Below are 24225 nucleotides of genomic sequence, written 5' to 3' on the forward strand. Positions count from 1 at the left end.
GGTAAGAGACAGTTCCTTCTAGAACATTCGTGAAGATCTAGTGTGTAATAGCGGCAGGACGAATAGTCAGCAGGCTCTCGAAGCCGTATGCAGTTGGTGACTTATGGCAAAAGAAAGAAGAAGGCCAGAACAAACTGCCTGATCTTCGATTGTTGTCTGGAATATCAAGCGGAAACAATAGTGAGGCAAGAGACCGACCTTGGAATGGAGCAGGCACCATACTGAAGGAGCCGGAGGACAGGATTAAGTGGCCAGACTCCTAATGGTCAAGGTAACAAGTCAATCTGAACTGATGCATAACTGTAGTCAGCTTACCCAAGTGTAATGTCCCTCAGGTGTCTGAAGAGCATAGTCTCTGATTTGCCTTAGTGGCAAAACCCTCATACTCCATCCTGTACTAGAAGAAGATACATGGAGCCGTAGAAAGGGAAGTGCCTGTCACAAACTCTATTGTTTTGGTGGACTGGATTGCACTGGGACTCACAGGACCAGGAGGATGAACGCTAACCAGTGGGAACTGAGACTGTTTGCAAATGGTTTATACTGAAGAAACTATCATGAACTTATGTGCCTGCTATGCCATATCCGTCATTATCTTGGCCTAGCCAGCTGAAATCAGCAGCAGTCTGCGGCTTATGCGGACGAACAGCCTACATGACAAGCCCACACAGCCAGTCAGCACCATGTATTTCCTTTAGCGTGCCAGGGCGTCCAGAGTCTATCCCTCGTCAATGACTACCATCCCTTAACACTCTACACTGTAAGACACCTCATCTTTGCTACAGAAAAAAAAAACGCTACATGTGAACATAGCTTAAGTGCCCGGCAACAGTTTTCTCCTCTCTCCTTGAAAACACATAAATCCTCACAAGCCAAGTGTTCATGGAGAAGTCGTGCGACATAGCTGTCCTCGAAAGATAGCTATTTGCTGACAGCTCTTTTATGTGTTGCCAGCTGTAAGTTCATCTTGACCAATGTACAAAAATTAAAAATCATCAACTTTTCACAGGGAAAGTCAATGAAAAGAATTAAACTAATGATGTAGCAATATAATCTATATACATTGTAAGAAACACCACACAAAACCAGTCAGTAATTCATTGCATTCAGATACTTGTAACTAAAGATCTGAATACATCATGACCATTATTTACTCCTCAATGAGAAAAAAAAGTTGCAGGGTTTAATATAAAAAACATACCATTAAAAACAATTTTTATTATTAAACTTGTCCTTTAATAAAGGCACTTTATGAAGAATAAACCACAGAGGGAGAAAGAATCGATAGGTAGTTAATATACCAGGATATCTCTAGAAAGGAGCTTGACACCGTATGATATACAAGATATGTCGTCCCTACACCTCAAAGTCTTTACCTGCATGCGCTAGGGCTCTCTAGTGTTAGTCACTAAAAACAATAGAGCAATTAACTATTGCAATCTATAGAACTGCTTGCTGTGTGGAGTACCAAAAATGCAGATCACTACCTAAAAATCATTGCTAACTAACCATTTTAGATATACATCTGTCTCATAAAAACAATTTGATGCACAGACGGCCAATTACATATACAGTATATGTTGGTGTCTAGAAGAATTGACTGATGTAGACTGGAGAAAAAGATATAAATATCTAAACGATGAGATCAGATATATTAGTAAATCTGGGATAGAAAACGGCCCAGTCAACAGTCAAATGGGCTACCAATTAACCATTAGATATAATGACAAAAGTTCTGAATGTATCAATATTAGTGTTGTAGATATGGGTAGAACAACTTGCTGCAGGGGTCACCAACGATTATACTCTCCAGCAATAGCAAAAATTATAACAAATTATATATACTAAGATAAATGTTATATAAGTATTATAATATATTTTCTTACAATTTCTTGCAGCAGGGATTAGTAACAATTACAATAATGAACAGTCTATAGTCACACACGATGATAAAAAATAGCCAGTTACTGTGATCGATACCACAGATATAGCGCCCATAAGGTTGGCACCATGGGTAGGTTAAATTTCAACCATAATAATAAAGTCCATTAGTGCAAACAAATAAACACAGTGATGTGCATGGTAAAGTGCAGCAAACATAGAAATACGAAAACCTGTATGATGCGTGTCACAGAGACCATACTGGTGCACGCGTCGTACCTCAATGCATTTCTCCTTCCCATTAACGGTCATCAGGAGGCTGTGCGTGTTTGTGGATCGGTCTCCATACAAAATATGATGGTACCACAGAGATGGTGGTATGGAAAGTAAAAGCATGTCAAGTGCCAGAATATATGGTACTACTTTCCAATGAGTCACTTCCATTTACATATGAAGCATCCATGCTGTATATTCTCAATGAGACCATAGGGGTCCAGGCAATTCAGTTGAAAGTTTCATTGACATCCTGTTTGGAGACTTCTTTAGTTTCAGTCTCCCTTACATGAGATGGGGTGATGACTTCAATGACAGATTGATATGGATCCCGTATCTCCGCCATGGACTTCTCTCATATGATGTGAAATTGGGGTATCCCTGTAGTGTCTGATATCTCCCAAATGTTCGTCAATACGCCTCCTGACTTCCCATTTTGTTTTACCAATATAATGACAAGGGCAGGTGTGGAGATGGCCACAAATACAACTGCTTTTTTACAATTAGCAAAGTCTCTCATGACAGTCTACCAGTGAAATCACTTGAAAAGGCGTTTAGACTAAATTATATCTACCCCATGTGTGCGTTCTGTAAATGTAACAGTAACCTAGGTACATGGTTGTTTAGATTTTTCATAGAAACTAAGAGCTAGAGTATCTCAAAGTCATCGCCCCCATTTGTATGCGATGGCTGATCTGTCAGAACTTCTCTTACCCATTAGACAGTGGAAACCATACAACCCAGATAGCACCCATGTGCTGTCCATTTTTTTTCACTGATCTCGGAGTTGAATTAGTGATTTTGATCCATAGATCAGACGTTACAATTTTTTCCCCCCTTACAATTGGTCCACAAAAAAATATAAGAACACAACCATACACCATACACTGGGTACGTATTTCATCTGTAAAAAATGATGATGGAACACGTACAAAAAAAAAAATCAGAATGAGGCTAAAGCGGAAGGATGCTGTTTAAACATTTTGCCCTACTTTCCTGGCACAAAAAATTGCAAAAGTTGAGCTTCACCCCTTAAAAAATTTGATATAACAAATTGTGGATTGTGAATTTGTCTCGAAGACCATCAGTTTTATTCCTAAATATAAGTTGTCTAACTTGTTCTTGCTAAAATTAAAGTAATAGTAATCATTTAATGTATGGATTTATTTGTGAAACTATTTACATATTAATTACACAATACAGATATACAAATCCTGGATACCACAGATAACCAGACTAACATTCTTTAAAGAAAAAGAACATATTATGCATCAATGTTTGTAAAAAGAAAGAAAACCAGTCATCAAAGTAATTCAATCAATATAATCAAATTCTTCCGGTATTCCAAATGTCTTGTCAATTTTGCTTTCTTCAAATCCAAACTTCTTCTTAGCCCAAGACTTCACAGAAAATATATTATCTGCAAAGGAAAGATAGAGGTGAACATAGTCGTTCTACATTTCAGCTTAGATGCATAAAACAAACAAAATCAGTATCTTCATTTAGTTTCCTTGGTTTTAAGAATTCAGAAAGATTACACAGCACAACAATGTTTTTGCTACTGAGGGTAAAACATGTGTTCTTTACTAATTTGAACATGCTGATTCCAAATATGAACACAGAATTTGCACAGCACGTCCAGATTTTGAGTTATACTTAGAAAAGAGACCTATGCTTCTATGCAGATCATTCTGAAATTGATTAAATATTCAGAACATCAATGGAACATTTGTGCTGACCTCAAAGTTGTTGCACTAGTCCTTGGTTTGCAGTTAGGTTACACTAAGCATATGTGCTTTCTGTGCCTATGGAACAGTCGAGATGACAACAACCATTATAAAATTAAACGGTGGCCCAATAGAGATGAACATAAGATTGGTAAGCACAATGTTCAACACGAATCACTTGTCGATCCACTTAAAGTTTATCTTCCACCTCTTCACATTAAACTAGGACTAATGAAAAATTTTGTAGTAGCAATGGATCGTCAAGGGAATGGATTTAAGTATCTGAAGGAAAAGTTTAGTGCATTGAAAACTGAGGCCAAACTCAAAGCAGGAATCTTTATTGGTCCTGAAATCCACCAACTAATCCATGATGAAATCTTCAAGAAAGAACTCACCCCACTTGAACTAACTGCATGGGATGCATTTATATTAGTAGTTCAAAACTTCCTTGGAAACGAAAGAGCAGAAAACTATGCTGAACTAATAGACAATATGCTTCAAGCATACGAAATGCATGGTGCCCGAATGTCATTGAAAATGCATTTCCTACATTCACATCTTGACTTCTTTCCTCCAAATATGGGTAATGTCAGTGACGAACATGGTGAGAGATTCCACCAGGACATTTCTACTATGAAAAAAAGATACCCAGGTCGCTTTAACCCCAACATGATGGGCGATTACTGCTGGTTTTTGCAACGGGCCACTAGGACCACTCACAAGCGCAAAAGCAAGTGCCTGAAGCACTTTTAAAAGTACTCTGCTGAGTACAAGGCGATTTCTTAAGCTACTATAAGTGATTTTTAAGTTTATTGGTTTATTTACCTATACTTCTTTTTCAATAAAAATGATAATACATGTTGTGAAACTGTGGGACATAACGATTCTGTATCTTTATTAATTGCTTATTTTAATTTTCACAAAAATTGGAATAACTTAATATCCTGACGTGCTACAAAAAAACTAACTTCAGATTTGGATTCAGCGCATTCGATTTAGTATAGCGCACATGGTTTTTGCCAAGTAGCAGACAAAAAGTGTTTATTTGCTGTGCTGTGTTATTATTTGTAGCCTGTCCAGCCATCTAAAAAATTAGATCAATCCTGAAATATAGATGAAAATGCATTTTGATTAATCTGGACAATTCTGACAATGTACCATAGGGTCTGCAGAAACATTGCCCGTTTATGTTATATTGACAGATGTTTCGGTCCTGCTTGTGGCATGACCCATGAGGTTTCATGGAATAGCATTAATAAGGGTTGCTCACTTATTCTGTCTGACAACACTAGAAGTCCCAGAGAGGGGTCATTTAACATTTCTACCTTTGGAACCCAGAGGCGGGTCGAATGACCTGAAGGATTTTAGCTAACATCCTATAAATCACCGTCTTTTGTTCTGTAATTAAGGCCATTACTGTCGCACCACAGGAGGTTGTTGTTTTCCATTGAGTTTAGCCATTTAGTTTCTAGTTAGTTTGGACTAAGGGTCATTTGACCCTCTTTCGGGACTTCAGGGGGGAGCTCGAAATTTCTGGGACTTCAAGTGTTAAACAGGTTGTCCACTACTCAGAAACCCCTTCTCAATCACCATAGCTCCGCCAAGTAAAACAATAGCAGCTATACCAACCTCTGGAGTGGGCGACGTTCCAGCAATGTGGGCGCCTGCTGTCCTGGGACTTGCATAATATTATGTCACGTGAACCCTGCAGCCAATAACAGCTATACTCACCTCTGGAGTGTGCCTCGTTCCCACAATGTGAGCGCCTGCTGTCCCGGGGCTCACGTAATATTGTGAGCCCTGGGAGAGCAGGCACTGGAATCTCTGAAATGTCGTGGTGTATAGCCATTATTATTTTCATGGGGGATCTATAGGGATTGAGACGAATGATTAAATGCTTGCTCACTACTGATGGTGGCATTTCAGGGGTTAGTCTACCTGGACTCCTATTCTTGCTGTTTCAGGTGTTCAGATGTGTATTTTACAACTTTGCTACTTCAGCAAACCTGTGGGTGAACTTGGCTGTAGTCACTAAATATTTATGGTGTTTACCAGATATTTCCATCATTAAAATTAAAAGATTATGATACATTTCAGAAACTATTAATTTCCAATATTTGCAAATAGACATGCAATATAAAGTGAACCTCCTACAAATACATCTAAAAGCCAGACTATCTCTGATGAATGCAGATAAGTAGAAAATATGCTTTACATTCTGAAAGTATAGCATATGGAAACAAACTCTTAAAAAGCAAATATACAAATTAACAATTTCAAACAACTGTTCAAAATAGTTAGTGGACAGCCCCTTTAAGCACGACATCACGTGTACGGACTCTGCTGCATGGACTAGCAGATGGCCTCCTGTCCCAAAATCAATAGCCTCATTTATGCATATGAAGCTGTCAAGTTCAGGTCAGGAGACACACAGCTACTCCATGTATTGCAAACTGTGCCCAAACCATGGTCTAGAAACATGTCAGTGACGGTTTTAGGCAAGAAACCGCTTGAGCATAATTGGTCAGCTCTCACTGATATCGGTCTCAGAATCAAGTTCACGCTTTAGCTGGATAAACATTAGCCATGTCAATAAACCCTCCATCTGTTAACCCTTTACAGACTGCAATCTTTGTATTGACATTTTAGTAGTATATATGCTATTCTGAGGTAATGCAAATATGCTCCATAGATTTAGTGGCAGTTTGTGTATTATTGCACGCTGCCATTACAGACATTGGCTTCATCTAACTAACAAAGCTGGCAGCTGAAAATGCTCCTCACTTTCTGTGGTCTGTAGTTCTGAATACAAAACACGATCTACCTGCCAATCCCAAACCAAGAAAAATAAGGTAAAACAAAGTAACAAAAAGAAAATTAAAACATAAAAATACACAAAGGCAAAAAACACCATTTCCCAAACAAAAAAACTACTGCCCATTTTGCTGTACCATAAATTGACAGCATGGAGATGGCATGGGCACAGGAGCTTCTGACACCTGTACGTTGCAGCCGACATCTTGGTGCAAGGCTGGAATGAAAGATAATTCAGATCTGAAAATCCTTCAGATCCCATGGTCAGTAGGAAATCCAGCTTCTAAGAGTTTTCTTTTTTCTTTTACACAGAGAAAGCTTTCCCTCTGTCATACCACTTGTGCTCCTCAGAATTTAGCATTCAATCATAAAAAAGGTTGGCAACGTTTGCACAGAATATACGTAGTCATCCAAAAGGTCTATATTGCACCATGGAATACCCAGCATTACATCAGATTAGTATAATGGTGATACAGTTAGAATCCAGACAAAGTACAAGTAGTTGTGAGCGCGGGTGAAATGTCACTAGAATGCGGTCCTGCCATTTTTTGGTGCTAGGGAATGGCTATGGGCTCTAAAGCGAGGCCGCCTGTGATACGGATTTGCCTTGAAACATAAAACTAGTTTATCTGACCTATTGCCAATAAAAAGAAGGGGTGCAGGTACTGACAAGATGATCTTAAAGGTGACATGCTCGCCTCATAGTTATGTGACCTTGAAGACTTCTGCCAGCTCCAGACACAGAAGCTGAAGGCTCAGTACAAGTTCCTGCCTCTATTGGAGGTCCGTTGTGAATATCTATGAAGCAGGACTGGGCAGTGCACGTTTGATGACACAAGGTGGAGAATGAACCACTGTAAGAATCTCTGGCAGCAACTTATATACTGGAGGACAAACGTAATGGGAATGGTGTAATCCAACTGCCAGATCCTTTCCTTCCCTATGAAAGAAATGGTAAGGTAGCACAAGAAATCGCGCAGGCAAAACAACCATGCCAGGATGTAAAGGTCCAACAACCTAGAATCCACTACCAATGAAAAAGATAAAAAAATAAGTTGTCCAGCACTGAAAGTGCAAAAAGAAAGGTTCTTTATTGGACCAGCAACATGTCACCATGTATCAGCCTACACAGCACTTGATAAAGGACTCTGCGTTGGCCATTAAATGGAATCTGTCTTCATCTTTTTGCCACCTATTTTGAGAGTAGCATAATTTAGAGACAGAGAACCTGAATACAGCGGTATGTCACTTACTGGCCTACTTGCTGTAGTTTTGATAAAAATCAATCTTATCAGCAGAAGATTATGATTATTGGAGGACTAGTAAACCTGCTGCCATGTAGTCCTCCATATTCATGAGCTGGGTATAACCCAGTCTCCACCATTGATTGACAGCTTTCTGCCTATGCACAGGATACGTAGAAAGCTGAAAATCAGTAGTGTGAACAGGGTTATACCCAGCTCAGCATTGAGAGAACCGATAGATCTGCTGCACATAAAATAGTGATTTTATTAAAACTTCAACAAATAGTAAATTAAGTGACATAGTTAGAATGAAGTAACAAAAAAACTTGGTAACACATATTCTTTAAGTGATGACTTGGTGGTGGTAAAAAAAAAGAAGCTTATTTGCACTTTTCTCTTCAATACAGGGACATGTTCTGATCATACCACATCTCCTGAGTAGAGGAGGAAACAAAAGAGAGTATACAGATAGTAGAGCATGGGATCACAGCTGATTCTTTTTGTGAGGTAAAATATTTCCCTGCCTTGTTTTTAAAAAATGTTTTACCTCAAAGAAAGAATAATTTGCAATCCCATGCTGTATTGTCTGTATAATCCTTTACTTCCTCCCAGAAGCTGTGGTATGGTCAGATCGAGTTCCTTAGTATGATTAAAAACCCCAGCTCAAGACATAAAAAATAAGCTATCACTGAGCCCCAGATACAGGTTTCAGAAAATGGCAACAAAAGCGCTATTCTTTCTTTTGATAAATTCAGAATTTTTTTTCACCACTTAGATAAAAGTAAAACTATACATGTTTGGTATCTATGAACTCGTACTGACCTGGCAAATCATAATGCCACGTCAGTTTTACCATATAGTGAGCATGGGAAGTAAAAAAGCCAAATAACAAGAGTGAATTTGCACTTTTTTTTGCGATTTCTCTGCACTTGGAATTTTTTTCCCGTTTTAAAGTACAAAAAGTGGCAGAATGAATGGTGTTATTCGTGCAACTCGTCCAGCAAAAAACAAGCCCTCATATGGCTACACTGACGGAAATTAAAAAAAGTTATGGCTTTTGAAAGAAGGGGAGGCAAAAACAAAAAAATCGCCAGGTCGTAAAGAGGTTCAATACATCCAATTGTGGAAGTTACTATTATTCCAAGATTAATATAAAAACCCTTTTAAGGCCCTGTGCACACACTGCGTTTTTACCCGCTGTTTTGCTGCAGAAATTTCTTGAAAAATGTTTGTAACCTTTCTGCAGACATTTCCCAGCAAAACCTATGGGAAAAAAAATAGCTGTGCGCACTGCGTTTTTTTCTCAAGAACATTCTTTCTGCAGAATTTCTTGAGAACATTTCTTGAGAAAATGTGCATGTCACTTCTTTTCCGCAAGTACCTGTGCTATTTCACTCCATTCACTTTAATGTAATCGCGAAATACCGCGGGTATACCACAGGTAGCAAATGATGTGCGGTATACCCTCGGTATAGCCGCGATTTACCTGCGGTAATGCTCATTACTGCCTGCGTTTTGCAGGGAAGTGATGTCATTATGACAGAAAGAGGAAGTGGAGCAGAGAGTAAGCACACACATATCAGACACAGACATAGAATACACACACATCACTCTAACACACAGACATATAGAACACACATAGAAATCAAACGTAAATATATATAAAAAAAAACAAACAACAACAACACAGGCTCCGCTGTATTTTTACCATCCAGCCAAGATAAACACACAGTGGCGGCCCGGTATTCTCAGGCTGGAGAGGGTGAGGGCCAGGGTTAATGCCCCCACCTCCCGCAGCCAAGAATATCAGCCCGCAGCTGCCCCGGGACTGTCGCATCCATTATGCGGCAGTCCCGGAGTGTCCCCGGCTCTTCCAGATTGCCGTGATGCGGTGGCAGTCCACGTAATAAGGAGTTAAATGGCAGCGGATCGCTGCCATTTAAGTCCAGGCTTAATCATGGCAGTGTCTATGAGACAGCTTTCATGATTAACCTGTAAGTAAAGTGAATAAACACACACACCGAAAAATCCTTTATTTTAAATAAAAGACAAAAAAGCCCCCTCTTTCACCCCTTTATTACACCCCCCAACACAAAGCTCCAGCGTAATCCACCGAGGTCCCACTACGCTTGCATCCAGCCGCGACTGACACTGTACAAAATGCAGCCTCATAACGAGCCTACAGAGAGGTAATTACAGGTCATTTCTCAAGGTCGGTAATATGAACACACTACCAACCGTGAGAACTGCAGTGTCCTCACAGGGACTCTATCTATTGATTGATAGAGGACAGATCAATCTATTGATTATCTATCCATCTATCTATCCCTCTATCTATCCTTCTATCTATCCTATCTATCCTTCTATCTATCCATCTATCTATTATCTATCTATCTATCCATTTATCTATCTATCTATCCATTATCTATCTATCCATTTATCTATCTATCCATTATCTATTAATCTATCTATCCATTATCTATCTATCTATCTATATCTATCCATTTATCAATCTATCCATTTATCTATTTTTTTTCCTTTTTCAATATGCTTTATTTATATATTATTGCAGTTACAGCATAAAAAACCACAGGGACCAACCTGCGGAAAAACCGCGGCAAAAACGCACCAAAACCGCGGCAAAAATGCGGCAAAACCGCATGCGTTTTTCCCGCGGTTTTGGTGCGTTTTGTTAACCGCAGATGCGGTAATCTTCAACTCCCAGAAGTTGCTCAAGAAATTTTCTTGAGAAAAATCACTTTTCTAGTGCACACATAGCCTTAAGGCTCTGTTCGCACAGAACATATACTGCACATGCAGCGTACAGTCTTGGAAAATCTTACTGCTTTGCGTTTGGGAGTGAATGTTGCTTGCAGGATTCCTAGACAGTAGGAAAGGTTAGAAATGTGTGGAGATATAGGAACCTATGAACACTCATGCGACGCCACAGAAGCCATTTACCAGATAACTGGTTTTTAAGTGAACCTTCCCTACAGTATAGGATAAAATTACACAATTTACAGTACTTTATTTATTCATCAGTACATTGCATTAGCTGAATCTTTTTTCTAGAACACAGTAACATTTATGTCCTGTGGTTTCTGCTGCATGCTAGCTAGGAACGTCACAAATGGAAGCCGATCCTGGTGCTTTCCATCTTTGGCTTCACCATTCTGTATGAAATGATATTAAAAGGATAGGCGTGTTACAGTAAAAACGGCGATACTGAATACAGGACACTAGGAAGACACAGCTGGTGCATAATACACTACGAGCATGATTAAAATTAAAAAAAATACTTTAACATGTTTTGATTATAAGATTATAAAAAAAATAAACTTACAAATATACTTTTGTTTTTAACCCCTTCAGCCCCCGGGCATTTTTCCATTGTTTTGTTTTTTTGCTCCCTTTCTTCTGAGAGCAATAACTTTTATTTTTCCATCAATCTTGCCATATGAGGGCTTGTTTTTTGCGAGATAAGTTGTAGCTTTAAATGAAACCATACGTGTTACCATAAAGTGTACTGGAAAACAGCAAAAAAAATTCAAGTGTGGAAAAACTGCAAAAAAAGTGCGATCGCACAATAGTTTTCGGGATATTTTATTCACCATGTTCACTATATGGTAAAACTGATGTCTCGATGTGATGCCAGAGGTCGGTGCGAGTTTGAAGACACCAAACATGAATATTTTTACTTGTATCTAAGGGGGCACACGTTTTGCGCCATTTTCCAAAACCCGTAGTGTTTTCATTTTTCGGTATATATGGTCAGTGATTGCTTATTTTTTTGTGTCTCGAGCTAACGTTTTTAATTGTAACAGTTTAGCACCGATGCTATGTTTTGATTGCCTGTTATTGCATTTTGCGGTGACCAAAAAACAATTTGGGCATTTGGAATTTTTTTGCAGATATGTCATTTACCGATCAGATTAATTGATTTTATATATTGGTAGATCAGGCATTTCTGAACGTGGCAATACCAAATATGTGTGTATATATATATATCTTTTTTTAACACTTTAATTTTCAATGGGGCAAAAGGGAAGTGATTTTAACTTTTAGGTTTTTTATTTTACTAGATTCTCTAGGGGCTATAACGATGAGCTGTCTGATCGCTCTTCCATTTCTCCAGATCACAGCTACACAGCTGAGATCTGGAGAAAAAGTGCTTTCTTCTCACACACAGCAGTCTGCCGGCATTGAGAGAAAGTGACTCATGATAGCTACAGGCGTCATCAAATGACCCGTGCTACCATGGCAACCACCGGAAGTCACGTGATCACGTCACGTGACGTCCGATGGGGGCGGATAAGTTATCGTTATGGCTGTGCGCATATACATCTTGCTGCCAGATTTAAGCAGCGAGATGCAAGGGGTTAATAGTCGTGAGTGGAACGCGATTCCACTCGCGACTAGCAGGCACACATGTCAGCTGTTGAAATCAGCTGATATGTGCGCGGATTGCCACGGACTGCAGGCTGCGGGGATTAACCGCACACAATCCATGATGTACCCAGTACGTCATGGGTCGTGAAGGGGTTAAAGATGTTGCAATTTTTCACCTTGGTCCCAGGTTCACCAGCTATACTGGAAGCACATCATCAGAGCTATGTGTAAGCTACCTGACTCATCTTACAAAAAATATGACAAAATAACTTACCTGTCCACCTATTAACTGCGTCCTTAGCCACTTTGTTTGCTTTACCTAAAAAGTATTAAAACAAAATGATTTTTTACACATGCCGGAAACAATTTCACACTGATATCGAAAATGTTCTGCACCTGAAGCAACAGAAATATAATTGTATAAAACAAAAAAACAAAACATAATATTAGAGAGTGTAGGTACTATCCCAACTGGGTACACCTTGTCGTTGGTGGGATAGCTTTATGCTTTTTTGATCAAAAACAGTGTTTACTAAGTACCCTATGTTTATATGCACTATGCTTTTATTTAGTTACAGCAGGGTATGTTTTCACAATTTTTCCCTTGGTTTCTCTTGGAAATATAATTGTGCAGAATACGGACCATTATCACCAATACTGTAAGGTCAACAAAAAATAGGTTGTGAAATTAAATATTTATATAATACAGTTTTATAAATGTTTTACCTCGTGACCTATTTTCTTGTCATGTGAATATAGTATTGGCTATAAAAAAAGTATGCAGGTCCTTATTCTACACAATTATAATTCTGTTTCATGTACAGATAGTTTACCATATAGGTTACAAATTTTGCGTTTGTGCATACATATACACAGTGTTCAGCATACATGAATACAACCCCTTTGAAAAGTAAGATATTAATCAATTTCTCATTGAATATGAACAATATTAAACATTTTGACAAGACTGAATTTCATAGAACATTTTTTTAACCCATAACATGAAAGTAAGGTTAATAATATAACTTGGAATGCAAAATCTTCAGCTTTACTTAAATTAGTTTAGTTGATGCAAAAAATAAATTCACCCCACATCAAAAACTACTACATCCAGTATTTTGTTTGAACTCCTTGATTTGTAAAAACAGCACAAGGTTTTATAGGCTTGAATGATCAAGTTGTTGAAATATGGCATCATCTTTTCCATTTTTTACGAACTGTACTGCTTTATGGTGAAAGAGAAGATGCTGCAATCCCTCCATGCCCTTGGTAGACGTGCATGTTTCCAACATGACAATAATCCCAAACACACATCTAAGGTCACTGTTGCGCTTCTGAAGAACAGGGTGAAAGTGACTCACTATGTCTCCTAATCTGAATCCAACCAAATACATATTGGGATTTCTAAAGATACAAGTTGAGCATCACTCTACATAGCATCCAGACTCTAAAATTGAAATTCTTTTAGAACCTGGATGTTGGCTGGAGAGTGACTGAAAAATAACTACTTCTGAGCTAAGGTGGCATGATTTAATGAAGTTGGATACACAAAGTTAAAATAATCCTAAACCTTTAGGTCTGAAAACAAAGATGCGGCTAACCTCACAAATTATATATATATATATATATATATATATATATATATATATATATATATATATATATATAAAATATATGAATAAAAAGGGTTGCCATTTAGCCATCTCCTGCAGTCCCAAAGGCAATGAATGGAGCCCTGTTGTAAACGTCATTCCGTTTAGATGGGGCTATGTATAGCCCAGTTTTTGGGATTAACGGGGGTTCCCACTAGTTGCACAGTCAGCACATAACTAAGCAATTTTCAAACCTTTCAAGCAAACTTCTTTCTGTAAATGTTCATATTAAAGCAGAAGCCGTGCAACATAGAATCTTATTCGGAATACTAGATGTGATTGCCATATACACATTTTTAAACAATTTCCATGGTTGGGAAAACAAAAGTGAAGGTGTGGGTGTACTGTAACTAGAATTGGGCTGTTTCTTGTCAGTTTTCCAGATCTAAAAAAAAGGACTGACATGAATGCGTACATATCCCACAATGGATCTCTACGCAAAAAAAGGGAACTTACGAATTTCATCTATCACATCTGGATCACATTCCTTGTATTTTTCCAGCTCCGTGGTAAGTTTCTCCTGTTGTTGCCTTAATGCTGCAAGTTCCTCAGCTAGCTTTGTCCGCTCGTCCTGTAAGACATCAGCACTGTATCAGGTCAAAAAATAATAACAAATACACGATATGTGCAGCCTTGAAAACTAGTTACAATTTTCATAGGATAAATAAATATTAGTTATGAGTGACGATGCTTGGCACTGCTGGATATTCAATCGAGCATCAGGGTGCTTGGGTACGTATGTTGCTTGATCAAGTATTGCATAAACCGTAATGCACGAGACCCCGCCCGGCATGCTGTGATTGCTTGCCATGCTGGGCAATGCCTGAGCCATATTGGCTACTGGCATTACTGTGATTGGTTGGCCAGCCACATCGCGTCATCGGATCTAATATAAAACCTGGTGACGCGATACATGGCACACTTCTCTGGAAGTAGTTTAGGAGAGTTGATCTAGGAGGAGAGCTTAGATTAGTGAAGACATATAGGCAGTGTTTAACCCTTTCTTCACACAGCCTGCTTTCACCTTCTTGACCAGGCCAATTTTTTCAATTCTGACCATTGTCACTTTATAAGATTATGACTCTGGAACGCGTCAATAGATGCCAGTGATTCCGAGATTGTTTTAGTGGTAAATTTAGGACCAAATTTTTTGCATGTATTTGTGAAAATATCGGAAATTTGGCGTAAATGTTTGCAGTTTTCAAATTTTACATTTTTATGCTTCAAACCAGAGTTATTTAACACAAAATAGTTAATAAATAACATTTCCCACATGTCTACTTTACATCAGCGACATTTTTGAAACATAATTTGTTTTTGTTAGGAAGTTACAAGGATTCAAACTTTATCAGTAATTTTTCAAACAAAATTTACAAAACCATTTTTTAGAGACCACATCACATTTGAAATGACTTTGGAAGGCATAGATGGCAGAAAATACCCTAAAAGTGTCACCATTCTAAAAACTGCACCCCTCAAAGTACTGAAAACCACAGTCAAGAAATTTATTAACCCTTCAGGTTATATAGACTTATATGGGTACCAGTGTCCGGACAGATATCCGGGATCAATTCCGGGCTGGACTCGGGGTTCTTTTTAAAACCCAGTTAGACCTGCTGATCTCAAGTACGCTCATTACTAGTCTCAATTAATTAATCCAGCGAATTAGTGAGCATTTCTAATCCTCAGGTGATTCACAGAATTGTATAACATTGGGCTAAAATGTTACTTTGGCACCAAGATTTCAAAGGGGTAATGTGACAAAATGAACTATACAATTTATTATATTATTGTATGTCAATACCCCATATGTGGTCGAAAACAACTTTTGCGGTACAATACAAAGCTCAGAAGGAAAGGAGCGCCATATTATAATGCAGATTTGGCTGTTATGAGTGTGGGGTCCTATGTCACACTGGCAGTGTCCCTGACCATCAGGATCCCACCATTATTGACCACATTTTACAAACTACATCTGTCAATTAATTCATCTAGGGGTGCAGTGGTGATAATGACACCACAAATGTGTCACAAAATTTTATACCATTGGGCGGTGAAGTAAAAAAAGTTACATTTTTACGACAAAAGTTTTGTTTTAGCCCCAGATTTTACATTTTCCCATAGGAAAATGGGTAAAAATGACACCAAAATCTGTCACACAATTTCTGCTGAATCTGGCAATTCCCCATATGTGGCTTTATAGTACTGCTTAGCCACACGGCGATACTCAGAAGGGAGGAATGCTATTCGACTCTTGGAGTACAAATTTTAGTACAATAGTTTGCAGACTCAACGTAAGGCCTCTTTCACACGTCAGTGATTCTGGTACGTTTGTGCTTTTTTTTAAACGTACCAGAATCACTGACATACGCAGACCCATTATAATGAATGGGTCTGCTCACACATCAGTGATTTTTCACTGCACGTGTCTCCGTGCGGCGTACCCGCGTGTGCGTGATTGCTGCATGGAGACATGTCCATTTTTTTCTGGCATCACTGATGTCCCACGGACCACGCAGTGGTGTGGTCCGTGAAACACGTGCCAGAAAAAAACGTGCTTCTAAAATAAAAAACATTTTAACTCACCCGGCTTCAGCCGCGCTCTCTGCAGCCTGTTCTCCCTGCTGCTTCTGAGCCGGCTGATTACTGTCGCGCATATTCATGATGCACAACACAGCCGACCCGGAAGCAGCTGCTGCGGGGGTCAGCGCCGGCCGGATGCTGCACCGCGGGAGCGATCAGGACCATGGAGAGCAGGAGCGGGCACAGGTGAGTTAATCTCTAAGTGCAATCACGGCACACGGAGGGACATGTGCGTGTTTTACACGCCAGTGAAAAACGTCAGTGTTTTTCACTGACGTGTGAAACAGGCCTAAGGCCTCTTTCACACGTTCGTGAAAAACCACGACGTTTTTCACGGACGTGTCAGAGGTGCGTTTTGCCCTCCGTGAGCCGTGTTTATTGCCTACGTGTGTTCTCTGTGTGTTATCTAAACAAGGTATTTAGAGCTCATTGATGACAAACAAATATGATTTCGTATACAGAAAGTCCTAACAATTATGGAAAGAATATCTGTTATGTGTATTATAGTCCTGAGTGGAGTTTAAAGTTCTCCTGATTTCAGAGCTTACATCATTTTGCAATCACTGCTGTTCTAAAGCACATGCTCTAACATACAGCATTCTGGGACTTGTAGTCCTTACAACAGACACAGAATCATTAGATTCAAAGCACAGCATATAAAGGCTTTTATAAACATCTTAAATAGATAAAATCGTAAAGTGCTTTTAAAAACAGACTTCAAAGTATGTAGAAAAATATCCAGCACCATAACAGGAATCCAACCAGAAAGATGAATAAAAAAGTCTTTTCGTTTATTCAGATCATAATGTTAAAAATACATACAAAATTAAAAAAAACATGACCAAAACCTGACATGTTTCGGACCCTAGAACATGGTCCTTACTCATCGTAAGTATGAGTAAGGATCATGTTCTAGGGTCTAGGCAATAAGAGCAGTGCTTGCGACCTCATTGCTTTAGAGCTTATAAACGCTACTCCGAAGTTATCTAGATTGCTGGATGCAGCCAGCTTCAAGCTTCAGTTTCATTGCGTTCCTCCGATGCTGCAGAGGCAAGGCTGTTACTTTTTGAAGCTTTGAAGAGTCCATGATTCATCCAGCGGTGCACCCATTCTCCGTGCACCCATTCTCCTGGTCCAAACTGTCAATCATTAGGAGCACACCATCCTCCCAGCATCACCTTCCCGCTAAGGTGTGAAGGGGAAAGTTGCACACCTTATAAAAGATCTTGACAACCCTTTGAAGTGGTTTATAGATGTGTCCACTGATAAACGTCTTGACTGTTTCTAATAACAAACAGTAAAAATGTAAATGCATCTATGTACTCACAGGCGGTAACTCAAGATCAGTTTGTAGTTAATTGTATAAAGTCAGTAAATTGCAAGACCTCAAAGCTTCTGAACAGTTATGTGCAAACACTGTGTGCCATCTCCCTTGTAAGAGATCTCGCCTTCAGGCTATGAATAGACCTTGCTCTGGTGCGTCATTATGACATCAGGATGTATACAGCAATCCCACTATCGGTATGACAGTAGGAGGTAAAGTAATCCCAGTAACTAAACTAAGCAGAACTTTGACAACTTGGGCAATAATACACGATGTCTCTGAGTACCAGCTGTAAATGATGCAATTTACTAAGCAGCATATTACAGTATCTCAACATGGCATACATAGGTGATCACAGAAAAAGTCAAAGGCTTTCTGTTGTACGCAAGTACAAACCCATCATAGGGTATGTGGTCACGTTCAGTTTTACGAAGCAGATTTTTCTAGAGCAAAATCAAGAGAGTTGGCAAGAAAAATTCGGTGTAAAATACACTTTTTTTACGTATTTTTGTGTGCGTTTTTAAGGCATTTTTTTCATATTCATTTAAATGGGTAAAAGATGCTACAAAAATACTGCAAAAATTGACAAGCTGCATATTTGATAAGATGCTCTGATGGTTCAAATCAGTAAGGAAATAATAAGCAGCATGTGCATAAGATTTCAGAAAAGTCAATCACTTTGCTGGTACTGTAAAACGCTGGGCTTTTTCTGAGCAAAAATGCAGCACGTCCTTAAAAGAAACCTGTCACGTGTAAAAACGCTATTAACCTAAAGATATGGGGTCAATATGCAGGTTGATAGCCCAACTGCGGGAAGAAATTTTTCAGATCCACCTGTGCCTCTTAGCTGCAAGTCGGCTGATCAGATCAGCCAACATGTATGGAGGAAAATGCGAGCTCACCACGGGAGCCCAAATCAAAAAGACAGACATGGCCTTCGACATACAGGTAAGTCCAAGGTCATGAAGGGATTAAGGACAAATCCAAATATTCAGTCCATTTATGCCGGTCTTAAGACATATAAACTCACTATATGCGGATGACCTCTTATTATACATCACAAATCTGAGAACCATACCTTCAATTTTGAAGGAATTTGAGAAATATACGTAGCTTGGTGAGCAATTTTAGAGAGTCAACCTTAATAAATCAGATTCATAATATCAATATTCCTACTCAAGAAAAACGTTAAGCACTTACAGCGGAGGTGTCTATCTAAATCTCCGAATGACACAAATCAGATGAAACCGCCAAGGAATCCATTCACTATAGTGAGGCAGCAGGGTTTCTCTGGACTCGGTGTGGCCTCTGTTCAGAGATGTCTGTCTTGTCCGAAGTGCATAAAACTGGGAATGACAGTGCTTTTATGCACGCCTAAAAAGATGGAAACTGTCGTATCATAGGACAGAAAGAGTCCAAAATGAGTCCCTCTATCTCGTTATAGGAAATTTTCCATCAGGGGCATTGCCTGAATCGAGTATTTCAGAGATTTACACAGTTTTGTTTTTGGAATGTCCTTTTATTGAAATCATTAGGTATGGATTACATGCATTTCCGCAGTATAAACGCACCCAAAACGCGTTTGTCTTTTACCTGCGGATTTTCTGCATTTAATGCAAGTCTATAGGGAAAAATCCGCACAGAAAACTCAGCATTCCCGCAAGAGAAATTGATATGCTGTGGATTAAAAAAACGTACCGCAGGTGATTATGCAACGTAAAGAAGAAGCACGGTCGACATGAGATTTCTATTAAATCCATCCACCTTGCTTTTACTGTAAAACGCAGTATTTCAGACAAAGTGAAAATACGCAGCGTAACATGCAAGTAACACTGATTGTGGGATCGCACTCTAATTACAAGGTTCGTTACCTTTTCAGTGGTGCTCCTCCACAATTACATACCATGGGGTACAATTAATTCCTGATGTTTCCCAACTTTTTCATTACAATCACAAACCGCAGCTTGCCCATATTATAAAAAACCTTCAAAATCAGTCCCAATCACATGTCCCCATATTTTCTTTAGACAATTGAAAAAAGCTTGCTGTAAATTTATTTGGGGGTCTAACAGGCCTCAGTTAGCGCACAGATTCTTAGATAAATCTAAAATTGGGGGGCACTGATCTACTGGATTTTAGGGCCTATCATCATGCCACCAATTCTTGATAATCCAGAATTTCCTCCAGGAGTAAAGGTCGCTTTACACGCAGCGACATCGCTAACGAGATATCGCTGGGGTCACAGAATTCGTGACGCACATCTGGCCTCGTTAGCGACGTCGTTGCATGTGACACTTACTAGCAACTGCTAACGATCTGAAAAGTGCCCAAAATCGTTGGTGGTTGACACGTTCGTTTCCCAAAAATCGTTGCTCGTTTGGTACGCAGGTTGTTCGTCGTTCCTGAGGTAGCACACATCGGTACGTGTGACACCCCAGGAACGACGAACAAAGCGTACCTGCATCCTCCGGCAACGAGGTGGGAGAGACGTTCACGCGGCTGCTCTCCGCCCCTATTGTTGGCCCGCTGTGTGACGTCGCTGTGACGCCGCACAAACCTCCCCCTTAAAAAAGAGGTTGCTCGCCGGCCACAGCGACGTTGTTAGAAAGGTAAGTTGGTGTGACGCGTACCGGCAATATTGTTCGTCACGGGCAGCGATTTGCCCGTGACGCACAAACGACGGGGGCGGGTGCGATCGCTAGCGATGTCGCAGCGTGTAAAGCGGCCTTTAGAGTTGGGAGGTGTATTGTATGAGCTTTCTATATTAAAATATAACTTTTAATCACTAATAATTAAAAAGATTTTTTAACCACACGACAGACGGTTGTAAAAGCAACCTAAGGTGATTAGAGCAAATATCGAGCTCCTACTATTACCAAATAGTACAAACAGACACGGTAGGAGAGTCCCCCACCGTGAATGATAGTATTGGAGGTGACAAGAAATCACCAGTTGTCAAGCCAATGTGTACACCAAGCTATATTGCACATTAATCTACAGTGTTCAGGAATATCACCAAGACCATTGGTTAGGCCTCACTGTGGTAAATGAAACAAAAAAATATTGTCCAATAGAGGAGGGGGCAGACACTTCAGCCTCACAATACCCCTCAAATAGCAACAATCTGACCTTATATGTTTTTAGACCTCCCAACGCGTTTCTTAATTCACTTAGTCATCGGGGACTGTGGTCAAGAAACCAAAGGCTGCAAAAATGAGCAATGTGGTCAGAATGAGTATAATAATGCAAACGTGCACAAAAAGTCTCAGCATATACACAAAAACATGTTCCTACCTTCAGTATAATACGGACTTCCAGCATGGTGTATCCGGGCATGGCATAGTGCACAGGGCTTTAAATCTGCCACCCTTAACCCCTTCCCGACCTTTGACGCACCATATGCGTCATGAAACCTTGTGCCTTCCCGACCGTTGACGCACTGTATGCGTCATGGCGGGTTTCCGTTCCTGCAGCACTGGTGACCGGGATTACTGAAATGTCACTAGCGCTGCAGGTACATAAGGACTTGTAGTTGAGCCCAGGGGGGAGGCTTTGCCCCCCCCCGTGGCTACGATCGCTCTGATTGGCTTTTCAAAATGTCACTTTCACTTTCACATTCAATCAGAATGAAATGAATGAAACTTGGTGAAATACTACACTCCAGCCATGGCTGATGATGCAATATCAGCCATTGGCTGGAGCAGGGAGAGCTCCGTGTAATGCCCCCCCCCCATCTGATTGGAGGTAGCGTCCGTGTGACGCTATCCCTCCAATCAGATGTGGAAGAGCGATGTGACCGGTGGGTGTCTTCCCCCTTCAGCTTCATCCTGACCGTGGACTGCGATGATGAAGAGGAGGGTCACCTGCTGCCGCTGCCACCACGATCTGCCGCCACCGATCACCATCCGGTAAGTTTTTCTCCCCTCTTTGCTGTCTTTCCCTTCGTTTCTGTGCTGTCTTCCCCCTCCCTTCTGTGCTGTTCCACGCTCCCCCCCGCTGTCTTCCGCCCCCCCGTTGTCCGATCCCACCCCCACCTCCGCTCCCCCCGCCGTCCGATTCTACCCCCCCCCCCCCAACCCACACTGACCTCCACTGCCTTCCCCGACCTCCGCTTCCTGTGATCACTCTCCGCCGGTGTCCTGCTTCTGACACCCGGCTGGTGTGAGTGACTGCTCCTGCTGCCAGTGATCAATCCCCCCGCCCTGGTGATCACTAGGCAGCAGGGGGCTGATCACTGGGCAGCAGGGGGCTGATCACTGGGCAGCGGGTGGGTGATCACTCGGACCCCCCTGCGATCTGCGCCCCTGCGATCGCCCCACCTGCGCCCCTGCGATCTGTGCCCCTGCCATCGCCCCACCTGCGCCCCTGCGATCTGCGCCCCTGCGATCGCCCCACCTGCGCCCCTGCGATCTGCGCCCCTGCGATCGCCTCACCTGCGCCCCTGCGATCGCCCCACCTGCGCCCCTGCGATCTGCGATCTCCGCCCCTGCGATTGCGTCCTCCTGCGCCCCGGTGATTACGCCCCTGTGATTATGCATCCCTGCGACTGCGCCCCTGTGATTATGCGTCCCCCTGTGCCCCGGAAATTACACCCCTGCGATTGCGTCCCTGTGATTGCATCCCCCTGTGATTGCGTCCCCCTGCGCCCCGGTGATTGCACCCCAGTGATTACGGCTCCTGCATCTCCTCAGCCCTCTCCTGCAGTAGAAAGTTTCACCAAACACTTGCACATACACAAGCACACTAAAATAAAGTTTAGAGTTAGGGGTTTTTTTGCACACGCGTACACAAATGTCCTGCTCGTCCCTCCGTAGCTGATAGTGAGGGAGAGGGTCCCACTTTTCTCTATTTCTCCCACTCTTCCTCCTCCAGTGACACAGACTTGACATCGCAGGACAAGAAATCGTCCGAAGGCTGTGAGGAGAAGAGCAGGAGGCCGGGGGAAGAAGAGCCGGTGGCCATGGAGGAAGACCCACAGTAAAGTGTGAGTAACCCCCAACCTAACGCTAGTGCACTAAACCACACACACCAAACTGAAGTACATTACACCACACTAACCTGAAATACACTACGTCAGGTTGGTATGCGGTGTGGTATAGTGTACGTCAGGTTGGTGTGTGTGTTGTAGTGTACATCAGGTAGTGTGTGTGTGTGTGTGTGGTGTATACTACATCACACATCAACCTGACACACACCAACCTGAGGTACACTACCCTATACCACACTGCACACCAACCTTACTTAGTGTATGTTAGGTTGGTGTGTGGTGCATGTCAGGATGGTGTGTGGTGTATATTACACCACACATACCAACCTGACGTACACTACACCACACACATCAACCTGACCTACACTACACCACATACCAACTTGACATACACTACGTCAGGTTGAAGGAATGAAGGTTTTACCCAGCTCACCTGCTTGATAGGAGACCGAGACCTGTGGACCGTGCAAGGAAAAAAGTCGGCAATTCTTTGGTAATGATGAAGAAAGATATTCCAGCAACTTGAGTCCAAACAGGAAATTCTTTAAAACGTTGATTCTTTATTATTTACATATTAAAAAGTCCATGTTGGGGTGAAACAAACCCAAGACAGAGAGGACGCGTTTCAAACACTTGGTTCTTAGTCAATCTCTGAGATTGACTAAGAACCAAGTGTTTGAAACGCGTCCTCTCTGTCTTGGGTTTGTTTCACCCCAACATGGACTTTTTAATATGTAAATAATAAAGAATCAACGTTTTAAAGAATTTCCTGTTTGGACTCAAGTTGCTGGAATATCTTTCTTCATCACTACGTCAGGTTGGTATGTGGTGTATTGTAGATCAGGTTGATGTGTGTGTGTGGTGTAGTGTACGTCAGGTTGGTGTGTGGTGTGGGGTGTAGTGTATGTTAGTTTGGTGTGGGGTGTAGTGTACGTCAGGTTGATGTGTGTGTGCTAAACACCACACACACCAACCTGATGTATCCTACACTACACACACACACCAACCTGACGTATACTACACTACACACACACACACACACACACACACACACACACCAACCTGACATACACTACATATTCTCCATACGCCACATGGTGTCGGTAAATAATTGGAGCTAATTTTCCATTCAAATTGTTAGCAGACACCATGTCGCGTATGGAGAGCCCCTGTGTGCCTACACATTGGTGCTCCCCCAAAAGTGACCCCCATTTTGGAAACTAGACCTCCCAAGGAACTTATCTAGATGCATAGTGAGTACTTTGAACCTCCAGGTGCTTCACAAATTGATCCGTAAAAATGAAAAAGTACTTTTTTTTTTTTTCTTCACAAATTTTCTTTTAGTCTCATT

At 41.0% G+C, this 24225-nt stretch overlaps 1 protein-coding gene across 1 annotated transcript in view; it reads right to left on the reverse strand.

Annotated features, from left to right (window-relative positions):
• Nucleotides 1-3014: 3014 nt before the first annotated feature.
• The window catches only part of MND1 (meiotic nuclear divisions 1), a 202514-nt gene continuing 181303 nt past the window's right edge, over nucleotides 3015-24225 (reverse strand). The window contains exons 6-8 of the mRNA XM_075335534.1: nucleotides 14437-14551; nucleotides 12603-12647; nucleotides 3015-3574 (exon numbers count right to left, since the gene is read on the reverse strand). Coding sequence (XP_075191649.1) covers nucleotides 3468-3574; nucleotides 12603-12647; nucleotides 14437-14551 — 267 coding nt within the window. The 3' untranslated portion in view covers nucleotides 3015-3467. The remainder of the gene's footprint in view (nucleotides 3575-12602; nucleotides 12648-14436; nucleotides 14552-24225) is intronic.

The sequence above is a fragment of the Anomaloglossus baeobatrachus genome, chromosome 1, assembly GCF_048569485.1.
Source record: "Anomaloglossus baeobatrachus isolate aAnoBae1 chromosome 1, aAnoBae1.hap1, whole genome shotgun sequence".
Classification (NCBI taxonomy): Eukaryota; Metazoa; Chordata; class Amphibia; order Anura; family Aromobatidae; genus Anomaloglossus; species Anomaloglossus baeobatrachus.